The 24,508-nt window shown below is 39.7% G+C and overlaps 1 protein-coding gene across 2 annotated transcripts; it reads left to right on the top strand.

The window, feature by feature from the left end:
• Positions 1-2,999: 2,999 nt before the first annotated feature.
• RIPK2 (receptor interacting serine/threonine kinase 2) lies at positions 3,000-21,863 on the top strand (the record flags this gene model as incomplete). Of its 2 annotated transcripts, XM_079533119.1 has the most annotated exons (12): positions 3,000-3,187; positions 5,251-5,404; positions 6,529-6,684; positions 9,861-10,018; positions 11,097-11,146; positions 11,495-11,656; positions 15,090-15,175; positions 15,330-15,419; positions 16,046-16,148; positions 17,041-17,112; positions 20,629-20,808; positions 21,538-21,863. In XM_079533119.1, 12 exons carry the CDS (start codon positions 3,000-3,002, stop codon positions 21,861-21,863), a joined length of 1,725 nt encoding a protein of 574 aa, XP_079389245.1. The 2 variants fall into 2 exon arrangements, with proteins under 2 accessions (XP_079389245.1, XP_079389246.1); XM_079533120.1 differs by lacking the exon at positions 17,041-17,112.
• Between the last annotated feature and the right edge of the window lie 2,645 nt (positions 21,864-24,508).

The raw sequence follows: 24,508 nt of genomic DNA, 5'->3' as shown, positions 1-24,508 counted from the left end.
AACCTTATTTCTAAATTGGAGAGATACGGACTTGAAGGATGGACTATTTGGTTGATAATAGAATTGTTTGGAAGGATGCAGCCAGAGGGTTGTGGCCAATGGCTTTATCTTCAGGTAGAGGACAGTAAGGAGTTGTGTCCCACTGTGGGACCAGTACTCTTTAACATCCTTAACAGTGACATAAATAATGGGATTAAGTGCACCCTCAGCAAGTTTGCTGCTGACACTAAGCTGAGCAGTGTGATCGATATAGCAGAAGGAAGGGATGACATCCAGACGGACCTTGATAAACTTGAAAAGTGGGCCTTTATGAACCTAATAAAGGTTCATAAAAGCAAAGTGCATTTGAGTCATGGGAATATCAGATATGTATACAAACTGGGAGAAAAACTCCTTCAGAAGGACTTAGGGGTCCTGGTTGATGAAAAGCTTAACATGAGTTAGGAATGTGAGCTTGCAGCCCAAAAGGCCAATAGTATATTGGGTCCCATTAGAAGAGGGGTAGCCAGCAGAGCAAGGGAGGTGATTGTCCCATCTCTTCTCTACCTGTGTGAGGCCCCAGCCGGAGTACTGCGTCTACATCTGGGACCCCTAACACAGGAAAGATGTGGAGCTTTTGGAGAGGGTCTAGAGTAGGGCCATGAAGATAATCCCCCTGGATGTCAGGGGGAAATTCTTTACATAGGCTGCTCAGAGAGGCTGTGAATACCCTGTCCCTGGAGGCGTTCAAAGCCAGATCAGATGGTGCCCTGGGCAGCCTGGTCTAGTATGAAATGTAGAAGTTGGTGGCCCTGCATGTGGCAGAGGGGTTTGGAGATTCTTGATCCTTGAGGTCCCTTCCAACCCAGGCCATTCTGTGATTCTGCGATTCTGCAACGAGGTTGTGAACCAGTCTACAGATACAAAAGAACTGCAGGTATTGTTACATGGTTTTCCTGTTTCCTATCATTGCAACACTGATTGAAAGGCAATTGTGCAATTAACCTAAAAATCCGAACACCGAACATACAACTTTATTTATACTGGAATTACTTTGTATTATAGCTGCAATTTATGCCACATCACTTCAACAATGAAATCTTAGGTATGTTATCTGATATTATCTGACATAATGTCTTTACATTTACTAAAGGCAAAAAGGGGGTTTCCCAGAGCAGCAATATTTTACCCTGATTTTTCCCTCAGTAGCCCCTCCCATTGGGAACTTCAAGCCCCCAGTTTATCTTTTTGGAACTTCTGCTTTGGTGTGCCAACAAAACATAAACAGCTCACCACAGTGCTACCATCAGGAGTCAAATGGAGCACTTCTCTTCCCACCCCACCCTTACAGGCAAGTTCATCTGAACCCTGGCAAAATTCCTGAAGATCTGTAGAAAGCAGCACTGCCTCTACTCATCCTGTTTTTATAAAATATCTTAAAACTTTTAGTATAGTGATATTCATAACCTCTTAATGGAAAACACCTGAAGTATGTATTTACAAAGTGCTTTTAGAGCACATGTTCACAGTGTATGCTCACTGTGTGTTATTTTCTTTGGCCAACAAAAACTTACACATCAAAATTCCAATAGCATGAAAAAGGAGGGGTGCTTATAAGAAGGAGGGGACCAACTTTTCACACTGATAGTGACAGAACAAGGGGAAATGGATTTAAACTAAAAGAGGGGAAATTTAGGTTAGATGTTAAGATGAAATTTTTCACTGAGAGGGTGGTGAGCAGCCAGGATAGGCTGCCCGGAGAAGCTGTGGATGCTCCATTCCTGAAGGTGTGTAAGGCAAGGCTAAATGGGGCCATGGGCAGCCTGATTTGGTGGGTGGCAACCAGGAGGTTAGAACTAGATGGTCTTTAAGGTCCCTTCCAACTCAAGGCATTCTATGGTTCTGTGAAATTGTGCTGCTGACGTGCTAAAAACAGAGAGGTGTGTAAATAAATCAGTGCCTAGAACCTGAATACTGCAAAGACTACCATGAATTTATGCTGCTAGGAATCCATCTGGTGTGTCTGAAGAATAAGGATCAAGTGGAAGCTGAAGACAGAGTACATCAGGCTTTCTATCAGTATGTCGGTAACGCTGCAGCATTTAGAGAGTATGAATCTTCCATGATATTAAGAAAACTGGACAAAATATAGCAAAGCTTTCTTGAGTAAATGCTCCAGACCTAGATACAGAAGTAAGAAACAATGACTGTGTCTTCAGTCACATGTCACAATACGTCAACACACGACCACAGTCTCAACACCTGGTTTCTTTCTCTTGTTATCTGATCCCTGTCCTCTACAGGGAGGAAAGAGGGCAGAAGAAAGCCACAGGCTCAGCCATATCCACGCGCAAGGGAAGGTGAGGTGTCTCCTTTTGGTGGGATGGCTGTGGAACTGCCCCTCCCTTGTGGAAAGCTGGGAGCTTCTAACTTGAAATTAAATTGTTTTTAATGAAGGATGTTTGCAGGGCCAATAGGCCTTGCAAAACAGTTCCATCTGCGAGCGAGCCTGGCGATCACTTTCTGGAAATTCCCAAACTGCCTTTTCGAAATGCTGTGAAAAATCTTCACGGGACTGTCACGGAGGGGCCACCTATCCTCGGAAGAAGAGCTGACCCCCTCTCATTGTAGCTGAAAATGGACGGACTCCTGAAATGAGCAAACGCAGCTGGGCTCAGGTCTTCCCATCGCCTTTGGGGCACTGCGGTCCCGATCCGCTCCATACGGAGCGCAGTTGACCCCGCACCGCGCTCCTGGCACCTCCTCCGCCGCTGACCGAGGCGCCTCCGCCTCGCCCTGCCCGGGAAGCCCCGCTGCTCTCGGGGACGGGAAGCCCCTCCTCCCTGGAGCCGGCGGCTGGAGGAGGCGGGCCGAGGTGGGGGAGAGGCGGGGGAAGCGGTCGGGTTGGGGCGCTCCGAGTCCGCCGCGCCCGGCACAGACACAGCGCGGCCGTCCAGGGGAGAGCGGGGCAGCGCGGAGCCGGCCCCAGCCACAGCCCGTCCCCGCGGCGCAGTGCGAGGATGAGCGGCGGCGCTGGAGGCGACCTGGCGGGCGCCATCAGCAGCGCGCTGCCCGCCATCCCCTCCAGCAAGCTGCCGGACCTGCGCTTCCTCAGCCGCGGAGCCTACGGCACGGTGTCCGCCGCCCGCCACGCCGACTGGAGGGTCCCGGTGGCCCTCAAGTGCCTGCAGGGGCCGCTGCTAGACAGGTAGCGGAGCGGGCACGGGGTATGCGGGGGTCGTGGGATCGGCGCGTCTTTCCGTGGGGCGCTTCAGGCGGGGCGGGGGAGTGCCGAGCAGTTCTGCTGTTTCCTCCGTATGGGCTGTAGGGGAGGGCGGTGTGGGAACTGCCAGCTCAGCTTCTGTCAGCGTCTGTGTTGTTCGGAGAGAGGCAGCAGAAAAGGCTGGGAGAAGCTTCTCAAGACAAAAGTGTGGCTGCTGGTATCTTTGTCTCACGGTGCTAAGAGGAGCTAATTTAAAGTAGTAGCTTTGTAGAGACTTCTGTGTACAAGTATTTTTCAGTAGTTCTTCAACTTGTAGTAATTATAATCTCCATTTTCCTGGAGGTAAGTGACCGTGTTTCCTGCAGGGGCTGTCATTCCATAGGAGAGTGCAGCAGGGAACAGTTTTTCACTTGTATCTGCCCCCTTCACCCTCTATAATTGTATTTTTTTCCCATGTCGGTGCTAGTTTGCCTCTCCTTCCTTAGTGTGTTGCTTCTTGTTTCCTGTACAGGTGTCTTTCATCTTTACTTAGGTTTCTTTGATTGAGTTTTAGGCAGTTAGGAGAAATAGTTTCACTCAAACGTCTGTGTGTTGTGAGTGAGCCCACACTCAGCAGTATGACATGGGTGTGACTAAAAGCTTTTAAGCCCTTTCTCAGTTAATATACAAGTGTTTCGGTTTCCCCTGAAAGATTGCGAATGAGCCCAGAAGACTTCTGGTCTTGTGACCCAGTTGCTATGAGGGGTTTGGTATAGCTTAGAATGGCCGTGTGTACACAGGACCTTATCTCTGACATCTTGCCAGAATCTCAGCCGTGTTTTTAAGCAGAAGTGTTATGTTCTCTGTTGTTGAATTTACTGATATTTCCCTAATTTCAGTCATTACTTGCAGCAAGGCCAGCCGGGAGCTGCTGTGGGCTGTGCTCCTGTGGGTGTTACAGAGTGCCCTTGGTGAGGATCAGGCAGCTGTAGTGAATTCCAGGCACAGGGATAAACCTCCAAGTGTTGCATCCTGCTTCCTGGTTACAGCAGAATCCCATGCAGATGTGCCTCATGATCTGGGGAAACCCCTGACTTTCTCAAACCAAGTTTGTGGTAGAGAGAGAGGAAGGAGGCAGAGCCTGTTGTCCCATGTTTTTCCTGAAGCGGGCCTCTTTACTTGGATCACTTCCTGGACTTTCTCATAATAGATGTTTTTTTTCGGTCACATAAACAAGGATCGACAGTTGGCCTTAGTTTAACAGACCTCTATATTACCTCTTTTTCTGTTTTTCTTTTTGGTCCAAGCATCCTCTCTGCAGGATGTTTGAAATATAGAGCATCCCCTTACCGCTTTTAGAGACAGAAGCACGCTCATTTTTAAACACAATTTGAACTTCTCATATCCATAAGCTGCAAGGTCTGAATTGGTAAAGGTGCATCAAATTCATACTTGTAAGTAGGTTTGACTGTAAGAAAGAACATTCAAATCACCAAATTTAGGTATCCAGGCATTGTGAGAGCAGTTTCTGTTTTCTGTGCCATCAAGTGTTTTTCCTGTGGGCAATTCAAGCAGCTGAAGGAACAATTTAGATGAAAACATAACATGATTGGTCATTCGGAAACCGAAGGTGTGTCCCCTGAAGTATTATTTTAGCACACAGCAGAGTCATAGTGCTCTAAAACAGCTAGAAAAGTGTAAGATAAGCATTAAGATCAATAGTGGGCCACAGTAAATGCCCGGTATTTGAAGGTGGGCAGTAAGACAAGTGTTACAGTTACACAGAATGGGGAAGGTGGACTGTATCCTTGTTTGCTGGAAACGTGGATGAAATGTTATGGAAACAGATGTTTGTGTGATACAACAAAACTAGTCTGGTATTTGCACGTGCAGATTCTGTGTTGCCTTACAGCATCTTGTTACCGAGGAAGGCATAGTAGGAAACAAACATTGAAAGGTGGTGCTGCATATGGATGTTGATTTCTGAAGAGAATATAGTGAATCTTAAATTTGCTTAGTTTCCTGGTACTGTAAGTAAGGTAACCTTACTTGTTGGCTTTCTTTTTAAGTGATAGAAACCACCTTCTAAAGGAAGCAGAGATATTGCACAAAGCCAGGTTTAGTTACATTCTGCCAATTTTGGGAATTTGCAATGAGCCTGACTTTCTGGGGATTGTAACAGAATACATGGCAAATGGATCGCTGAACCAGCTTTTACACGGGGTAAGTGTTCTCACAGTCTTCAGTACAGCCTCTGGTTGTTTCAAATACTGTGATTTCCATGCTTAAGGGAAGCACTACAGTAAGTGTGTTATTAATATTACAAATTTAAGGACAGTCACTCTTACTAATAATTTTTGTTGCTCAGGTAGACCTGCTGTATCACAAAAAGGCAGGCAGGCTTAGTAGATGTTCATTTTATTGCACTTTTTCTTTTAATGCCATGATCCATATAACAAGCTAAAGGATGAGCTACTGTATAAAATCACTTTGTTCTCTAATTGGAAACTGAACTACTTACTTTAATTTGGATTTCAGTATTATTGGCAATGTAAATATCATGAAAAAAATGACTATTTCTTGAATTTGAACCTTTAAAAAAATACTGAAGAGAATTTATAGAAGTCAAATATTGTTAACGTTAACAGATATGGGTATTTCAACCAAGTATTACTGTCAACATTAAGTTGACCTACGCTGAGCTCTCAGCTGCTCCCACTCCTTTGGTCCAAGCATTCACTGTTGCTGCTGCAAAGCTCCTGCAGCTATCTCAACAGTGCTGCAGTCTCTTCTGTATCTGTCCTTAATCAGTACCTGTCTATGCCTTAGATAGTTCAGCTGTGTTTTTCATAAATGCATTAGCGTCAATGTAACTTTTAAGATGTTATTTTTCCTGCCTTTTTGCTGTTGTATTTATATTTCTGAAGGTACTATTTTGTGCTTAATTTCACCACAGTTTCCCCCTCCTCCTAGTGTCAGCTGAAGAAATGATTCTTGCCTTTCTTTGTGCAGTATCTATCGGTTACAGGTTTCATATAGGAGTTAATCTGTAATTCATGTTTCCTTATGAGTAATTAGGAATAATATGGTAAGCGTCCTGTTAACACATGATAAATAGCACTTATCGACTACTGAATGAATGCTGGGGAATGGAAACGTAACACCACATTGTTATATTTATGTATTTGTTTTAACAGCCAACCAATATCAATGTGCACTTAATGTAATGTAAGTTTTAGACGATTGCTGCTTGTCCAACTCGCTTTCTTTTCATAGTGAAAGCTTCTGTGCTATTTTCCATGTCAGAACAGAGGAATATATTTGGTCTTGTGTTTTTATTTTGGCAGAAGGATATGTATCCTGACATTGCCTGGTGCCTGAGATACCGCATTCTTTATGAAATTGCTTTGGGAGTGAACTATTTGCACAACATGAATCCTCCATTGTTGCACCATGACTTGAAAACCCAGAATATTTTATTGGATGATGAGTTTCATGTCAAGGTAGAGTTATTTAATACTTATGTTCCTCAGCACCCAGAAGGAGCCAAAGTGTTTCATTGCAGTAGAAGAGTGAGGTTGTGGCTATGGAGAGGGTTATAGTTGCATGCCAGATGTTTTACTTGTATCCTTGCAGACAGAACTTAGATAATTATTCTTTTTTAAACACTGTTTTGCTCAAGTGTGGATCTGATCCATCTAAAAAGATCAGAATTCCATAATATGAACTGCTTGAGGTATAGAAGTTCATATAAAGGTTGCTTTCAAACTTAAGGAGAGTAGATTTAGTTTTAGGGAAAAGTTTTTTACGGTGGGAGCGATGAGCCACTAGAGCAGGTTGCCCAATGATGCCTCATCCCTGGAGACTTTCAAGACCAGGCTGGACCAGGGTGTGAGCAACCTGATCTAGCTGTGCACGTCCTTGTTTATTGCAGAGAGCTAGGCTGGGTAATCTCTAAAGTCCCTTACAACACAGAGGGGCTATACAGAAGTCCCTATGTATGCTCGTTACTCAATAGCAGTGATGTTTTCTGATGACAGCTTTTGCTGGTAGCTACATCTGGCTCTTTTTGAGGAAAAAATAGAAAGTTTTCCTGTCCAAGATGCTCAGACAACTTAGTTGTGAAGGTCAGAAAAATTCTAATGTTAACACCATGTGATGTTTATCATGCAATATGAACATGTATATTCTATTAGAGCAGTATAAGAATGTGTAAAATGTAACTCTGAAATTTTAACATGCTGAGAGATGGCTCTTACAAAGCTCCTAGAGCAAGCAAGCATATATGGAGAAGTAGTACTAGTTCAAAACTTCAATTCTGTCTTTTGAGTATCACTGCCATTGTGTGAAAAAGAGATCGAAAGAACTTCTGGCAAAACAGTTATGTGTTTATATAATTGCAAGAGTGTCTTTTTTAAAAGAACTGAAACTCTTTGTTTTTAAAATTGGTAGAATGTACTATTCAAACTGAGAAATCCGAGATATCTTAATTCATACTTGAATAGCTTCAGCTTCAGTACTTACTATGAGATTAATCTTTTTGTCTTTGTAATCTTTTGAGCAAATATCAAAGATGCACTGCCAGTCTCTTCTTTCCATTGCAAAGAAGTTTTCCTTGGCAGCAGGGCAGCTTACACAGCTTTCCCTTCACTCACTCCCTCAGCACCTCACACCTCCTCCCACTCACCTGTGCCAGTATCACCATCTCTCAAGCTTCTTGATAAACCTGACTAGGAACTGGCCCAAGTAATCCACAAAATCCAGGTTTTTTAATCCCTAGCAACAGTGGTGCATTCTAGTGCTCTGTCTGACCACATATAAACAGTTGCTTTGTTTAGAGCAGTTTGGGTGAAGCATGATTGGTTTAGTATTATATGTGGTGGTTGGCAGCCCTGCCTGCAGAGTTGGAGCTTGATGATCATTGAGGTCCCTTCCAACCCAAGCCATTCTATGATTCTATTCTAAGATTCTTTAATTTAGGACAGCTGGCAGGAAACTGAATGAAGGTTATCACACATGCTAAACTGGAAAAGTATTGTATGTGTATAAAAGTAACACTATTAGACTGTTTCTGACTGTACCAGATGTACTGAATGAGCAAGATAACCTGACCAGCTACAGCAGGAAAGGCTTAATATGAGTGAGCCATTGAGGGAAAAGGGTAATGTTTATGCTCTCCAGAAAGTTTGTGCTCACAGAGTCATCTTGAAAATTATTTTACTCTAATAGAAATGCTGAAAAAGCCCAGAGCTCATTGCTGGCACAAGAGAGGTGGAGGGTGTTGCGTTTGTTTAGCTCGGAGAATAGAAGGTTCTAGGAAGACCTCGTGGCCTTCCCATACTTGAAGGGAGCTTACAAGCTGGTGGGCTACCAGTGTTCTACATGGTCTAATAACAGTAGGACAAAGGGAAATGGCTTTAAACTAAACGCAGGTTGGATGGTAGGAAGAGATTCTTTAATCAGTGGTGAGGCACTGGAATGGGTTGCCCAAAGAAGTTGTGAATACCCCATCCATGAAGATGTTGAAGACCAGGTTGGATGGGGCCCTGGGCAGTCTGATCTAGTGGGTAGCAAGCCTACTTACGGCAGAGTGTCTGGAGTTAGGTGATCTTTAATTTTCTTTCCATCCTCAGCCGTTCCATGATATATAACTTTCTCACCTGGATGCTGGACTGGGAGCTCGCTAGTGCTCTTATTCTTCTATTCGTGCAGCTCTCCACCCATAACCTGGTCATACATCTTGCTCCTGATTTGTGGATGTCTGGGAATGTAAACTAAGCCAGTTAATTCTTGATGTAGGGTAACTTCCCTAGGAAGGGACAAGGAGAAAGAAGGTCCTGGAGGCACAGTAAAAAAAATATTTGATGACTTTTTGCAGCACAGAATTTCAGGGTACCAAATTTGTTAATTTTAGATTAATGATTCTTAGTTTTGAGAATGAGGTGGACTTCCCTAAATTTTTTTCTGTAAATGCAATTGCCCCTAGATATCTGCAGGCTAAGTTGCATGTAGCTATTATTATCTTCATTAACTTTGTGCTTTTTACGCAACCGGTGATCTGGAAACACGGTGACTTTGTTGCTTGTTTTCCATGAAAGAAAATAGTGAAAATGACTGTTTACATGGGTGGATAGTGACAGGACAAGGGGGAATGGTTTTAAACTGACACTGGGGAGGTTTAGGCTGGATATTAGGAGGAAGTTTTTCACACAGAGGGTGGTGACACACTGGAACAGGTTGCCCAAGGAGGTTGTGGATGCCCCATCCCTGGAGGCATTCAAGGCCAGGCTGGATGTGGCTCTGGGCAGCCTGGTCTGGTGGTTGGTGACCCTGCACATAGCAGGGGGGTTGAAACTAGATGTGGTCCTTTTCAACCCAGGCCATTCTATGATTCTGTGATTTGGGACAGACTTCCACAACGGATTCCTCAGCCACAGAGTATATGAACCTTCCTTAAAAGAACAACAGGATAGGGCAGTGCTGTAGGAATGACATGAGTCATGAACTGGGAATGTTTTCTGAAGTGAAGCTGGTGTTTCCTGTCTCTAAAGCAACCACATACTTTGTGTCAAGTTGAGGATTGCAAACAACCAGTTCCTTCAGGTGTATTTCAGGAATTTGTAACAAGGGTTAACAGAGATAAATATGGCTTTCAGAACAACTGCTGTGTCCTTTCCAGATTGCAGATTTTGGCATGTCAAAATGGCGTGTCATATCCATGTCACAGTCACGCAGTGAAACTTCCTTACCAGAAGGAGGGACCATTGTCTACATGCCCCCTGAAGATTACAATCCCAGTCAGAAAACTCGGGCAAGTGTGAAACATGATATCTACAGGTAACCTGTACTGACCTCAAGGGGACTCTGCAATCTGAATTCACATCTGAGTTGCTGAAATTAGATTTTAACATGTTTTCAGTAATGTTATAAGAATCTAAGCAAAATGAATTGGGAAAGAAGAATCAACTGGTAGTTGGAATTGTAGATTATGCATTTCTCAAGGAAACGCTGTGACAAGTGTGATGCTTCAGTAATTAAGCTGGAACTGTCAAAAGAGACCAAGGAGACTAGTTCCTATGAGTGAGAGTGTAAGCATACAGTGGAGGGAGGAAAGAAACTGTTCATTAGCTCAATTCACACACCTTTGTAATTTGTATACATCTATTAAAATAATTCACAGAATGTATTGGGAAGAAATCTTTTTTTTTTTTTTTTTTTTTTTTTTTGAAAGGAGTTAAGAAAATAAAGAGTAATGGACTTAGAGGAGTTTTAGAGATCTCCTGTCTGTGTCTCTGAATAGAGAGCCATCTCCTGAAGGAATAATTCACTTTAAGAAAGTTCAAGTAGATTTGCTTCAGTCAGCTCTGAATCATAGCTGGAAGTACTAGAGTTGTGGCTACCTGTACAACTAAATAGAAGAATGGCTCTTAGGATGTTAGAGTTATGATCAACTAATTTGAAGAAGCTTGGAGAGCTCAAAGGTTATTTGAGCAATTGTGGAAGAGGAGGCTGAGGGAGAGACCTTACTGCTTTCTTCAAATACCCGAACGGTAGTATCAGCGAGAGCAGGGCTGGTCTCTTCTCACTGGTGACAGGACGAGGGTAAATGGCCTCAAGTTGCAACAAGTTGGATATCAGGAAAAACTTCTTTGCAGTAAGGGTTGTTAAGCACTGTAGTAGGCTCCTCGGGGAAGTGGCTGAGTCACCATCCCTGAATGTGTTTAAAAACCATTTAAATGTGGTGCTCAGAGACATGATTTAGCAGAGGGTTGTTAGTGTAGTATGGTTAGGTTGTGGTCGGACTTGATGATCTTGAAGGTCTTTTTCAACTTGAGCAATTCTATGATTCTATATTGTTTCAATAAGTGCTGGTAATCTAAAATAATGTCTTCTATACTTTCTACACTTTAAACAGTTTTGCAATTATTATATGGGAAGTGATGTCAAGGAAACACCCATTTGAAGGTAAGACCATGTTTTCTTGTAATTTATTTTTCTAGCTTTAGTTGTCACTTGTGCCAGTCGCCTAGATACCTGGGAACTTCATTTAGGGATTGCTTCATAACAATCCTATTTGTAAACCTGTTTAAGAAGTAATTGAGTTACTTCTCAGATTGGACTCTTTTTCAAATTACAATGTTGGTAAGAAAAAATGTATTTTGAATTCTTTGCTTTTAAAAGAATTTTAAAAGAAAAAACAGCCTTATTTTGGTGAAATGTAAATATTACAACTGCAGTCTTAATTATTCTTCCTGTAGTAAGCTATTTATTTTGCATATATTTCTAATGAAAGCACGATGTCTATTTTGACAGAAGTTATAAACCCCTTGCAGATAATGTATAGTGTGTCACAAGGACAGCGACTAGACTTAAGTGAAACGAGCTTGTCAATGGACATTCCACATCGAGCTCTTGTCATAAGATTGATAGAAAGTGGATGGGCACAAAACCCAGATGAAAGACCATCATTCTTAAGTAAGTTTACTTTGCAAAATGAATACAGTTCTTAAAATTGCTAGATTTTTGTCTCATCTCGTACATATAGAGTAAGGGTGTAATTGCAAAATGGAAATAATAAAAATGTCAAAAAATATGTCTCTGCTCAGTCAAATGGTGTGTGATTCTTGTCTGATTCCATCATATCTATAAACTAATTTTTATGAATGGAGCTACGTGTGCCATAAAATCAAGTTGTTAGTTGGAGTTGGAATATTTTATTTATTTACTTATTTTCAGAATAGGGAGGAGAATAAGTGAAATGCATAGAGTGACTACTGTGGGTTTTGTAAGAGCTGGCAAAGCAGCAAATCATTGCACATCAGATGAGCTACTGTAAATTCACTTTGTTTTTTTTGCATGTTTGCATGGATGAATCTTTTCCACTGGAACTTTGAATTGTTGAGGCCACACAAATAGCTTTTAATATTTTCTTTGTATGGTTTCTTGTCTATGAGAACAAATACAAATACCTTCAGCCTTTTTCCAATGGATTATGTAATTTAGAGCCTAAGATTGAAGAGTGAGCCTGCAGAGATTAACAGGGCATGTTGTAAACTAGAAAATTTCGGTTTTGAAATCAAACCTGGATTTGTCATGCTTAATTAGTGTACTTGGTGTTGAGCCATACCAATATACTCCCCATACCGTACCAATTTCTCTCTAACGTGAAAAGCTGCTTAGTATTTTTGTGACTTCTAGCTCTTGTGTGCAACAGCAATTCTGTAAAAATGTAGGCTGAAAGTCGTCACCAGATTTTCAGTTGTGAAACTTGCTCTTGTTAGAGTTGGTGTAGTCACCTAGAGAATCATAGTCTGTCTAGGTTGAAAAAGAACTTCAAGATCATTCAGTCCAACTGTCAGTCTGACCTGTTCCCATTGCTAATCATGTCTCTTTGTGCCATATTTAAAATCTCCCTGTTATGGAAGGGGTATTTCATCCATGCACTTTATCAACTACAATTATAGTATCTTATTTTCTCTTTTATCCTAATCCTTTTGTCCTCAATACAAATAGTATATTTCATTATTTGAATGCTCACATTTCAGTCTTTTAGCTTTCTCAGTATTTTACCCCGAGAGCTGGTCTTCAAACTCAGTCAGATACATCTAAGAGCTTTCAAAAAGCTTTTCATTAACACAGAATGTTATGTTTTAATTTGATCCAGTGCTTTAAAATGGCTTATTAGCCTCGAAACTGATCTTAATTTTTGTTTCTCTGCTGCCATTATGGCTTCCATTATCCTACTACCTCTTAACTGTTAATTAAAATTCAGAATCTGGACCTAAAAAATAAAGTTGTCTTAGAGTTCAACAGTATTTGAGAGGAAGCTGGGAATTCTGGATTTGCTGAACAGCCATCTGCTAAGCTTTTAGGTTCTTTTTTGAAATAAACTCATGAGTTGTATATTGCTCCTTAAAAACTTGTCTTTCTCACAACTTGAAGCGAATGCAATGACTCTTATTTGTAAAATTAAAGTATTTCAATTAGGACAGTAATCCTAGCACCTCATTTGAAGATTCGCTGAACAGAAGTCTGCTATTTTTAAAACATTTATAAAATCTGAGTTTATTGGAAAATTGCTAATCAGGCAGCTGAGAAATAAGTGTTTGTAACTTCTTTCTGGACCAGTTTTGCAGAAAAAAAAAAAAAAAAAAATGGAGACACAACCAAAGAGATTTATCATCTCTGTGTTCAAAATTTGTAGTCCAAAATGAATTGTGTGTCCTCTTTTGAAGCATTTTTAACTTTGCTTTAAAAATATTTTTTTGAAATGTTCATTTATTTTGGTATGAGTCTGGTTTATATGGTTTTAAATTGTGGGCTGTTTAATTTTTTTTTTTCTCTGCATAAATAAATATATTTTTAAAAAATAAAGTAAAAAAAAAAAAAAAAAAAAAAAAAGACGTCACAATACTTCCTTAAGTATTTTTGCTTTCATATGTCAGTTACCCAAAATAAAATAGCAGCCCAAGTCTGTGGTCACACAGAAGGAGTAATTACCTGGGATAGACATGCAGTATGAACTGTTCTTTGGCTCTGTGCAGTACCTGAATTGATTTAGTCTTTGAAGAAAACATGCATTGCTTTCCCTTTACTATCACAGGAAGAATGAGGAAGTTAGAAATCTTTCTCAAAATTAAGGGAAGAGAAGTTCACTGATTGTGAAATTTTGCAATCAGCACAGCACAGGGAAAAAGAAAATAACGCCCAGCTTCTCCCCTCTTCCCCACCCTCCCTCTTCCTTTTCAAATACGCTTAAAATAGAAATGTTTTGTTAACCTGTCTGTTCCCCTTATGAAGAAGGGCCAAAGACTACTTATTCCCCTGCTTCTGCGTAGCTCTGTAATTCTGTTGATTCTGCAGCCTTCTAGCATGTACCTGCAGTTTAATTAAAATCAATAAAAACAGTCCTAGTAATTCACTGTGAAAAATGGAGTCCCAGGTTCTGTGTGAGCTGAAGCAAGGGAATGAGAATCCCACTGCTGAATGTATGTCTTGAAAGTACCAGTTAAACAGGAGCTAATCTGAGAGAACTACAGTGAAACAGTAAAAATACAGTAAAAACAATAAAAATACATTAATAAGGATGCAGTGTCAGAGGTTCACAGTACAGTAAATGGATTTTGCTGAATCAGTGGCGTTCATAGAAAGCGCAGTAGAAGTTGTTACATGTTGTTATCCTTTCCTGAGGTTTGAGCACAGCTTCAAGGAGACATTTGTATAATATCCACCTCAAAATTTGAAATATTTTGTTTTGCAAATCTTTTAGCATTGAGAAACAAGGGAGCATCACACAGACTGTCTCTTGTTTATTAAACTGTCATGTGGCATCCTTTGCAAGCAGATGATGTAAGCTTCTGTCTCTGCTGAGCTTGCAGATACTATCACTTGACTTATCCATATCCAATGAATTCAGTGCTTTAACAGTCACCATCTCCATGGTGACAGATGTCCACAGCAGCTCTTCTGGATATTGCAGTGGGGTCTTGATTGTTTATTTTCCTCTAATAATTCTTTGCACTTCTGCTGGAGTGGGAGTAAAGCTACCCATCCTGAGGTCTTGTGCCTTTAGGTCCCATTTAGCAGACTAAACTTGTTGAGTCTGCCCTGAAATATAGCAAGTCCATTAATCTGTCCATTCCAGGAATGCAAGACTAGGAGTCTGGCACAGTCCTACATTTCTTTCAACCAGGCTGCTGAGGAAGCCAGATCAGAACAGGGTTTGTTTTGGTGATGTGAGATTGTTGTAACGGGTGAAAGTAATAAACTTCTGTTCGGTAACATAAGTAGTTTTGTATTACAAAGAAATATATTTGCAAAACTAATTTATTATAAGAAAGTAACTTTAGCAACATGAAAACTTAATTTTCATACTGCATCATTGGGCAAATAATCTTTCTTTGTTTAGAATGTTTAATAGACCTTGAACCAGTCCTGAGAACGTTTGATGAAATAGCTATCCTGGAAGCAGTAATTCTGTTAAAGAGATCAAAGGTAAGTCACTTTTGTTGCAGTCATGAGTGAGTAAAATAAATTGGCATGTTTGCTTTTCCTTGCTAAGAGAAATGTAATATTTGACATTCCTCTAGTCTTGTATCAGGCTTAAATTAAAGCAAAAATTTAATATAATGCCATTTGTCTCTTACAGTCACAGTATGAATCTCAGTGTATCCACAGGAGTGGAAAAAAAGCAGGTGCAGAGAAAACATCTCTAAATATACCACTGAATCCCCAAGAGGTAAATTTTGCATCTTCCCTTGTATGTCAGCATCATTAAGATCTTTAGAACTTTAAAAGGGGATTGTTTTAGTGAGAGGGGGTGGTTCTGCAATTTAGTTTCCTGTGCAGTAAAGAAAGGTCTAACATGCACTGGTTGAGATGGAATGCAGCATGTACACAGTCATATCAGGCTGATTAAGCAGAAATAAGGTCATGTTCAATACATCTTCTAAGTGTGGGAAAGCCATCCCCTTGAGGAATCCAGCACAGTGTCTGCAGGTTAGATTGAAACTGGCCCCCTTGCGCTCCATTATGCCTCTGTGTCGCTTGTTTTTATAGGATCATATAGGTTTGTTTTTAAATTTTAGTTCTTAATGCTGCTTCTTTTGATTCTTACCAGTGGTTAAACTCGTATACAAAATTACTGTCAGCTTTAAATAACATTTTTTTTTTTAAGCACAGCTTTAAGGATACATTTGTATAATATTCACCTCAAAAAATATTTTAATTGTGTTGTCGATTGTGTATTTAGAGCATATGTAAAAGAAAGTGATGGGAAAGTGCTCTTTAAATCATTGCGACTTTTTATTTATTTAATATGCATTTATTTAATATATGTATTAATATTAATTGGAAAAATTTCAGGAAACATCTGCTTCCATACACTGTGATGCACTTCCTCTTCGGAGTATCTCTCCGGATATATCACGACGCAAAGCTCTTCCCCAGTGTAATATCCTCTCATCAGGTAATACTCATGACTTCATATAATTTGACACTGCAGCTGCCATTGTGCCATTGCACTTATATATAGTAGAATCATAGAATGATGGAATAGCATGGGTTGAAAAGGGCCACAATGATCATCGAGTTTCAACCCCCCTGCTATGTGCAGGGTCGCCAACCACCAGACCAGGCTGCCCAGAGCCACATCCAGCCTGGCCTTGAATGCCTCCAGGGATGGGGCATCCACAACCTCCTTGGGCAACCTGTTCCAGTGTGTCACCACCCTCTGTGTGAAAAACTTCCTCCTACCATCCAACCTAAACCTCCCCAGTGTCAGTTTAAAACCATTCTCCCTTCTCCTATAGATTACTGGATATGTTTGTGTCAGAAAAGAGATGCGTTTTATTACTGTCAACTTAGTGCTCTGAAAAACTACTGCATTTTAGCCTATATTTTCTGTTCCTGTCACGTGAGGAATTCTCATAACATTGGTTTTCCTACTGAAAGATCATGAGTGCAGCAGTACTGTTTTCTTGTCTTATTATCTTGATAGTTCAGTTAAGCATTTGTGAAGTACTTCTAAAAATAAAAAGGCTAAACATCTTGAGGTGCTTTTACAGCTGAGTAAACGAAAGTTTCTAATCCAGGCCAACCTCTAGATCATTTCTCATTCATCAAATAAAAAGGCTTCAACAAATGGACGTTGGCTTGCAAAAGTATCTGTATGTATCTTTTGTAGCTATCACCTCTTATGAATAAAAGCTGGCAAAATTCACAGTCAAAATTGAATTTTGAAGTTTTACTGTCATCAGAAGCCAGAAAAGTGTAATAGCAATGCATTGTGAAATTAAAACTTCGTTTACATGTTGAAAAAATGTAAATCTGTGTTTCAAAATAGTCCATTGGCTTTGCAGGGAATGCTGATGAGAAAGCAGAAAAGACAGTTGACTTTATTGCTGTAAATCAGAGCATCAAAAAGTCTGCTGGTATGCTGCAAAACTGGAGATATTCTACCAAGTCCTGTGTCCTTTAGTGCTACATTGCCAAATCTCTCAAATACCTTCAGGGACAGGGACTTTTCTACTTCCCTCAGCAGTCTGCTCTGATGCTTTACTATAACAATAACCATCAGCCATTTTTGCTGCTGGTTTGTGTTAAAAATTGCCATATCTTCCTGTGGAGATCGTTTGAATAAGATGTGGTGATGCAGTTAAATTGATTGATCAGTCTGAAGTCCTTTTTAGTGTCACTGCTTAGACTTACTGTATGTGCATAAACATACTGTAAAGCCTGCAAAACCTTCTACAAAACCTTCCTGTCAATTTTTTAACAGCAATTAGAAACAATGAAATTACTACAGTGGCAACATGTCCTGTGAGGGAAGGCTGAGGATGTTTGCACTGTCCAGTCAGTGAGAAGAGGAGGCTGAGAGCTGACCTCGTTCTCTGCAGCTCCCTGAGGAGGGGAAGCACAGAGACAGGTGTCAGGTGGGCTGTGCTTCCTGATCCCTGATCAATCACAAGACATCTCTGGCAGTGCACAGATATGCCAAATATTCAAACTGGGCATTAAGAAACATCTTTACCGTGAGGGTGATCAAACGCTGCAGCAGGCTTTCTAGAGATGCAGTTGATGCCCTTTCCTGTCGGTGTTCAAGAGGCATTTGGACAATATCCCCAGTAATAGGCTTGAACTTTTGTTACTGTGAAGTGGTCAAGCAGTTGAAATAGATCTTTTAACTCTCCTTCCATGCTACAATTCCCCTTCCATGGAACAATTCCATATTATAGAATTGTATTATTCCTTCAAGTCATACATCTGTATAAATAAATACTGCCACTTTTTATAACTTGTTTCTGTGCTAGTAGGTTCTTCGAAGGAAAATATTTTTCCATATAATTCTTGGTCAGTCTTAGAATTTGGAGACTTATCTGTACATCAGTTATGCTTAGCATAACTAAGTGTCCAAGTGTGCCTCCTGGGCTGTCAAGTTAGTTCTTTAACAATTGCAGGCATTCATTTCATTAAAGCATGTTTATAAAGCAATCAAGTACAAAGTATATGTTATTACTTTGCCAATATCTTCATCAGATAGTTTTACAATGGAAAGTAAGAGTCTTCTTTCTTTGCCAAAATTAGATACAGTTGTTTCAAGTGAAAATCTGTTTGCAGATTCTACTGGCAAGAAATGAGTTTGGCAAGGCATTAAGTCAGAAGTAAATGACTGTAGGTTGTTTTTTTTTTTGTTTTTTTTTTTTTCTTCTGGTAATACTTTAGGAGACTTTGCAGAAACTTGTCCTTCAGAATTAGGAAGTCTTCCAACTTATAGCCTTTATGTTTTTTTAGCCAGCTTATATGCACTTGTTCTTGGTTGTTGCTTTAGGCTTAAGTAGCTCTCTTCCCTTTTTCCCATGGCTCATAGACAGAGTAACCCCTTAGTACCTTTTGTTTCTCTAGATAAACGGAATGAACTCTCTTGACATAGTGTTATTATAAAATAAGCTTCTTTTTATCATGGTCTCCTGCTAGTCCTTGCTGTGCTTCTTCTATCTGAAGATACTGAGCTAAGGCTAGCAGAACTCTATATCTCAAAATAAAATAAAATAAAAAGTTTAACAATTGTTTTCTGTTTGAAATAAGAACTGTACTTTATATATTAGAATATTTTTTTCTTTTCTTATGTAGTGCTTTGTTACAGGATAATCTACTAGTTCTTATTCCACATCTCAAAAACACTAAGCCTCATACGGAGTCTAGATCTGGTATTTATGCTACCAAATTTCCACTTCTGAGATTTCTGTGTTAACTGTATTTGTGTTTGCCTAGAGATCTATAACAACCTGTCCCAGCAGAGCTTTTTAAAATCCTTTTCTAAAGCTCGTTTGCTCATACCAGTTCTCTCCTTATCCTCTCTCATTCATGCAGGAGAGAATATCTGCTGCATCACAGTACATCACTTACTTTTTCTGCCTTTCATGAAATAAAATACTAGTTACTGTGAGTTCTAGTCAGTTTGGAATTGTGAGTTCTAGTTCATTTAAATAATCATAATACATTTTCATTTCTGTTTTCCTATTACTGCTCTTAGTCCTTACGGCCATGTGCTTCCACAGTTCAGCATTGTGCTTAAGCTTTCAGAACTCCCCCTTTGTCAGGCAGCTGTAAATCCCGAGTTGTTTGTGGAGCTACATCTTATTGCATCTCTAGATTGCTGTTATGATTTGGCCTGCTGTCCATGACAAAGGGGTGGAGGGACCCATGGAAAGCCCCAGGAGAGAAAAGGTAGGGAGATTAACCTGGATGAAGGAAACAGCAGCAACAAGCTAAGGAAAAAAACTTAATTTACTAAATATAGCAGTGGAATGTAAGAGAACACAATATAACACAGTATGATTGGAATTGAAGCTAGTAAATAAATTGAGGAGACAGTTTCCAAAACCGAAGTCCTTACTCTAATGCTGTAGGTGAAACAGCCAAGGAGCAAAGAGGGAAGTCTTGTGACTCTCAATCAGTTTTATTTTTCCCTCAGAACAGAGAACAGAAACAGAAAAATAAAGTCTTCTGGGAGTTGTAGTTCATTCTTCTCTTCTGAGATGAAGAGACCCGATATACCAACAATCCACAGAACTGCAGCATTAGCTCTCTAACTCCTAGTGTACTGCATGACATGTAATATCAATGAGAAACCATCAAAGCATGACAGACGCTTATCTGAATTTTTATATCTATATTCCTTGTTCTTAGTTAACATCTCTAGAACTCCTTGTCAAGTGACACTTTGAAAATCCTTAATGAGAACTGTGGAGAGTTAGGTATATGCCCTGTAATTTGTTTCTTATCAGCTATTTTTCATTTCTTCTATTGCCCCTCTGAATCTTTTTTTTTCTGCTACACAAATCTTAAAATAGAAACTATTAGGCTTGCTACCTAATAAATATCCTCCTTTAACATTCCTCGAAAAGTTAACACAAAGCTTTCTTGAAAGCATGTCCTGCTTCAGAAAACCACCAAAAGCTTCTATTTGTGTCTCACTTGAATGTCACCATTTGTATTTCTTTCCTCCACCTGCATCTTTTTTGGTAGTGTAACAAAGGTTAAAGAAAAGATTAAAATTTCATCAAAATAAACTGACTTTCATACTGACTCGCAACTACATCTGCAAACACTTCAAATAATTATTTTGTTCTTCCAGTCTGCACATCAAATTTCTGTCCAGCAGAGCTCCAACAGTTCACACATACTGGATTTATTGTGTCAGTGTTCTTTCAAAATAAGGCAAGACCCTCAAAACCACAATCAACCCCTGGTTATAGACAAAGGAGTGTGCCCAGAACAAACATGAGTGGAATGAATAGTGTGCTGTATTTGAAGTGAATTTGAGGTGTTAATGATTTGTTTTATGAACTTGTTCTAATTATTAACTGTATTTTATGAACATAGTGAACATAGGTGTATTACAGCTTTTTCTTTTTCTTTTTTTTTTTTTTTTTTTTAACTTTAAGATGGAAATTCTTGCGGTCTACACTCTCTCAGCTGTCAGAGTGTGGATGAAAATCTCTCTGTAAATCAAAGCGCCAAACCTTTTGTGCATCCATACAGTTACTTTCCCTCATCTGACAAGAATATTTCAGTTGCCTCAAATTCTTCATCGTGTGTGCTGCAGACATCACCAATTTCCTCAGGTATAGCAAATACCGATTTAATTCCAAGTCCCACATATTGAACATGTTTGTGTATGAAGGAGGAAGTGGAACTGTTTTTGTCTTTAAAATGAAAAGAAAGCTTGCCGTAAATTATTTCTGTAATTCTTCAGCCAAATATACAGTATCTTGAATTTACTGTGGTGGAGGACTCATGGGAATATGAGGATCTGCAACTCTTCACTCTTTAAATCCTCTGTTTAAGGAATATACGCAGGAAACTTCAGAGACATTTTCACTAGACTTAAATAAAAATCCTAGTGGGAAGTGAAGTTAGCACTTCTGTCTTTTCTTACCATGCTGGGTCATATGCTAGAATAGGTTGACTATGGAGTCTGTAGAAGGTCCATTATTGGAGGTGCTTAAAATTCATCTAGAAAAGGCCTTGAGCTGCCTGACTTATCTTTGAAGTTGGCCCAGCTTTGAGTAGGGTGTGAGGTGAGATGACCTCCTGAAATTGCCTTCCAATTTAAACAGTACTGTGATTCAGATAAAAAAAAATATTCTAGCCAACACTTTGACAATTATCAGAACATTTTAAGTATGAAATGCAACACAGTAGTCAAGCGACTGTCTGACTAAAAAGAACTTTTGAACAGCTCTGTCTCAAATCATTCTTTGCTTTATGGCACTGCTTATCATCAGATGGTTATAATATTAATTGATCTTTTTTTTTTTTTTAATCTTTTTTTTAATTCTTTCTGATCTCAGATTTTGTTTTGGAAGCCATACAACAGAATGTAGCTCATCAATGGATCCAAAGTAAGAGAGAAGAAATTATTGATCAGATGACTGAAGCATGTTTGAATCAGTCACTGGATGCTCTTCTATCAAGATTTTTGCTCATGAAAGAAGACTATGAACTTATAAGCACCAAACCTACAAGGACATCAAAAGTCCGACAGCTACTTGATACCTCAGATAGCCAAGGAGAGGAATTTGCCAGAATTATAGTACAGAAGTTGAAAGATAACAAACAGCTAGGACTTCAACCTTATCCAGACATTGTATTTAATTCCTTAAGACTGCATCTTTAAATGTATTTGTTTCTGTTTGAAGCCATGTGAATACTTCTTAATACACAACTCTTTGTTTCTACATAGTAATTTTATATCTGTACTGCTTTGTCTTTACTACAAATTGGTAGAATCTCAAACAAAGACACTGGGTTCATCAAGACTGCATTTGGTGAGTTACCAGTTGGGGTTTAGTCGGAAAGCCAAAAACTTGACACTGGCGGACTGATTTTAAACAAGTATTTTGTTTATATGTGATGAAGAAAAATCATTAAATTATACCTGTTTTACATATTTTCTGTTTATACATATCCTTCCAGATCACTGGATAGAGACAACTTGATATTGGTTGTTCTCCCTCCATCTGGTTTTTCCTCTAGAGGAGAGGAAAAGCTGTATGCTTTACTTTTAGTCTTGTATGTTGTGTTTATAAATAAATTTTCTTCTTCCAGCCATACTGAGTATTCCTCCCAATATACCTGAGAGGAACAGAAGGTATTTTTACAGGATTTTTATTGTGTTTTGTTTTTTTTCCCATTTTTTTTTTTGCCAGGGCGAGTGTGTCAGACCACTGCCTAAGAAGAATGTGAGTCCAAAGAGAAGCCTCGGGGCAAGGAACACCTTGTACTGATCATCATCATTTTGCTAAGAAATGGTACATTAGAACGAGTGGAGCTCTAGTCTCTTATTATTTGGTTACATCTGCTTAAATTCCTCTTGAAAACGGACTTGCAGAGATTTGAGATTTGCATAGTTTATAGAAGGGAACCCTCAGTTCAATTATGCTCTTACTTTCACAGTTTTGCATAAGTATTTCTCTTCTCATGCTGCTGAATCAAACTTCAGTTTTACTTTTAGTGTTTACATGATGGGCAGTAGTTTGAATCTGTGCAAAGCTCAAACATGCACTGTGCTGCAAAGTTGGAAGTAATGTATGTGGGCCTCTCCTGTGTGGCAGGAGAAGCAATGTGCTCAGCTTTTGGGAAGAAAATGCAGTGTTCTGACCTGCCTTAGCCTTCTCTGGACAATATGTCTGCCATCCCTTTGTCTCAGGGACGGTACTAACATGTTGAGGTACAATGAGGCCACCTAAAAGAAAAGGTATGTGTTGGTTTTTGTTATTTTTAATTATTACCTAAAAATCGTTTCAGAAAAATTAATGACTTTACCTTGGCAGCTTTAAACTCAGTAAAAAAAAACACTACTTTGCCAGAACACATCACAGGCAAATCATTTTTACAGGTACTAACAATTAATTTCATCTTCTGTCAATACTATCTAAATATGGGAAACTCAAATTTCTGGTGCAAGAATTATACTGTTTTATAAACAGGAGTGTATAAAAGATAAATCCTAAATGACAGTTGTTTGGAAACCAGTGAAGGTGTGAGATCATTTCAATATGATTCAAGCTTCAGTGTTAGCAGCATTACTAGTTGCCCTCAGCTTACAGTTAGTTCAATATTTGTCTTTTTTTGCAAAGTGATCACAAGAATGTGGTGTATAATTTATTGCATGGAAAAGAAGTTTTTGCAGGTTTTTTTTGTAATAAGCTAATGGCATAAACTGCGAGTTTGCATTTTATCCTGCTTCCTTCTGGAGGCTTTACAATTCTAGCTTAGATAGCTGAGAACAGGGGTGTAATGGTGCAATGAATGGCTGTGTTATTTGTGGAGCAGATCTGATTGTGTCTAGCAGGGACAAAATCTGGGCTGCCACACCTACCAGTGTGAGTATATTGCCAGATCTCTGTTTCATTGCATGTCCCATTCTCAGCGATGTTTGCTCATTACTACTAGAGCCTGAAGAAAGATTTATGTAATGCAGTAACAATATCTTGTTTCTTAGATGCACATCTAAAATCCACCGTGTATTAAGAGCTTTGCTAAATTGCATTTCCAGTAACTAGAAGAAAAGCATCTTTATCATTACCTCCTTACAAGTTGGTAAGTTACTCTTGTAGTAAGAAAGTCTGCAAAGTTGAAAATATGCAAGGTAAAGGCTTTGCAAAAAAAAAAAAAATAATAATAATAATAAAAAAAAAGCTCATTGTCCTGCCAGGTATCATCTGATGCCTCACGTGTCTGTGCAGCAGGGGATTGGGGTCTGTACCTCCTTCCCAGTTCTCCCCAAATAAACCACTGTGGATGCTACCTTTAACCTCTGGCCTAGAGCAAATACCATGATGCTTTTCCCTTGGCACAACTTGGGCACAGCATAGATGCTGTGCTTCCTAGCTCTCCACACTACACAATACATGCTGTGATGGTAGCAGGATGTATTTAAAAATAAATAAGCAAAGCAGCAACTACCCTTTGTATGCAGGCTGGCAGGCTCTGTCCTGAATCTGTGATTCTTGCTGTTGATTCTTCTTACTGCTGCTCCTAGTCTCTGACATGCTTTGCAGCCTTTTCAGGTGCCTGGTGCACCTTTTCTGTCAGCTGGACAAGCTGCTGATCCCCAGGGATCATATGAAACTGCAGAGTGGAGGGGACAGGTCCGAAAGCCATTCTAGGTGCCATCAATGTGGTGCATTATATGTGCACCTATATAAGTGCTGTTCTGGCCGAAGCCCAGCACTCCAAGGAAGCCCCCAGTGGCTAGATTGAGGGTCTAGTGTGTCCCTTCCAAATTGGCTATTCTGTGACACTGTCCCCTTCAACTTT

This window comes from Tetrao urogallus, assembly GCF_951394365.1.
Source record: "Tetrao urogallus genome assembly, chromosome: 3".
In the NCBI taxonomy this organism is placed as follows: domain Eukaryota; kingdom Metazoa; phylum Chordata; class Aves; order Galliformes; family Phasianidae; genus Tetrao; species Tetrao urogallus.
Note: the sequence above shows the minus strand (reverse complement) of the source record. Positions and strands in the feature narration are given on the sequence as shown.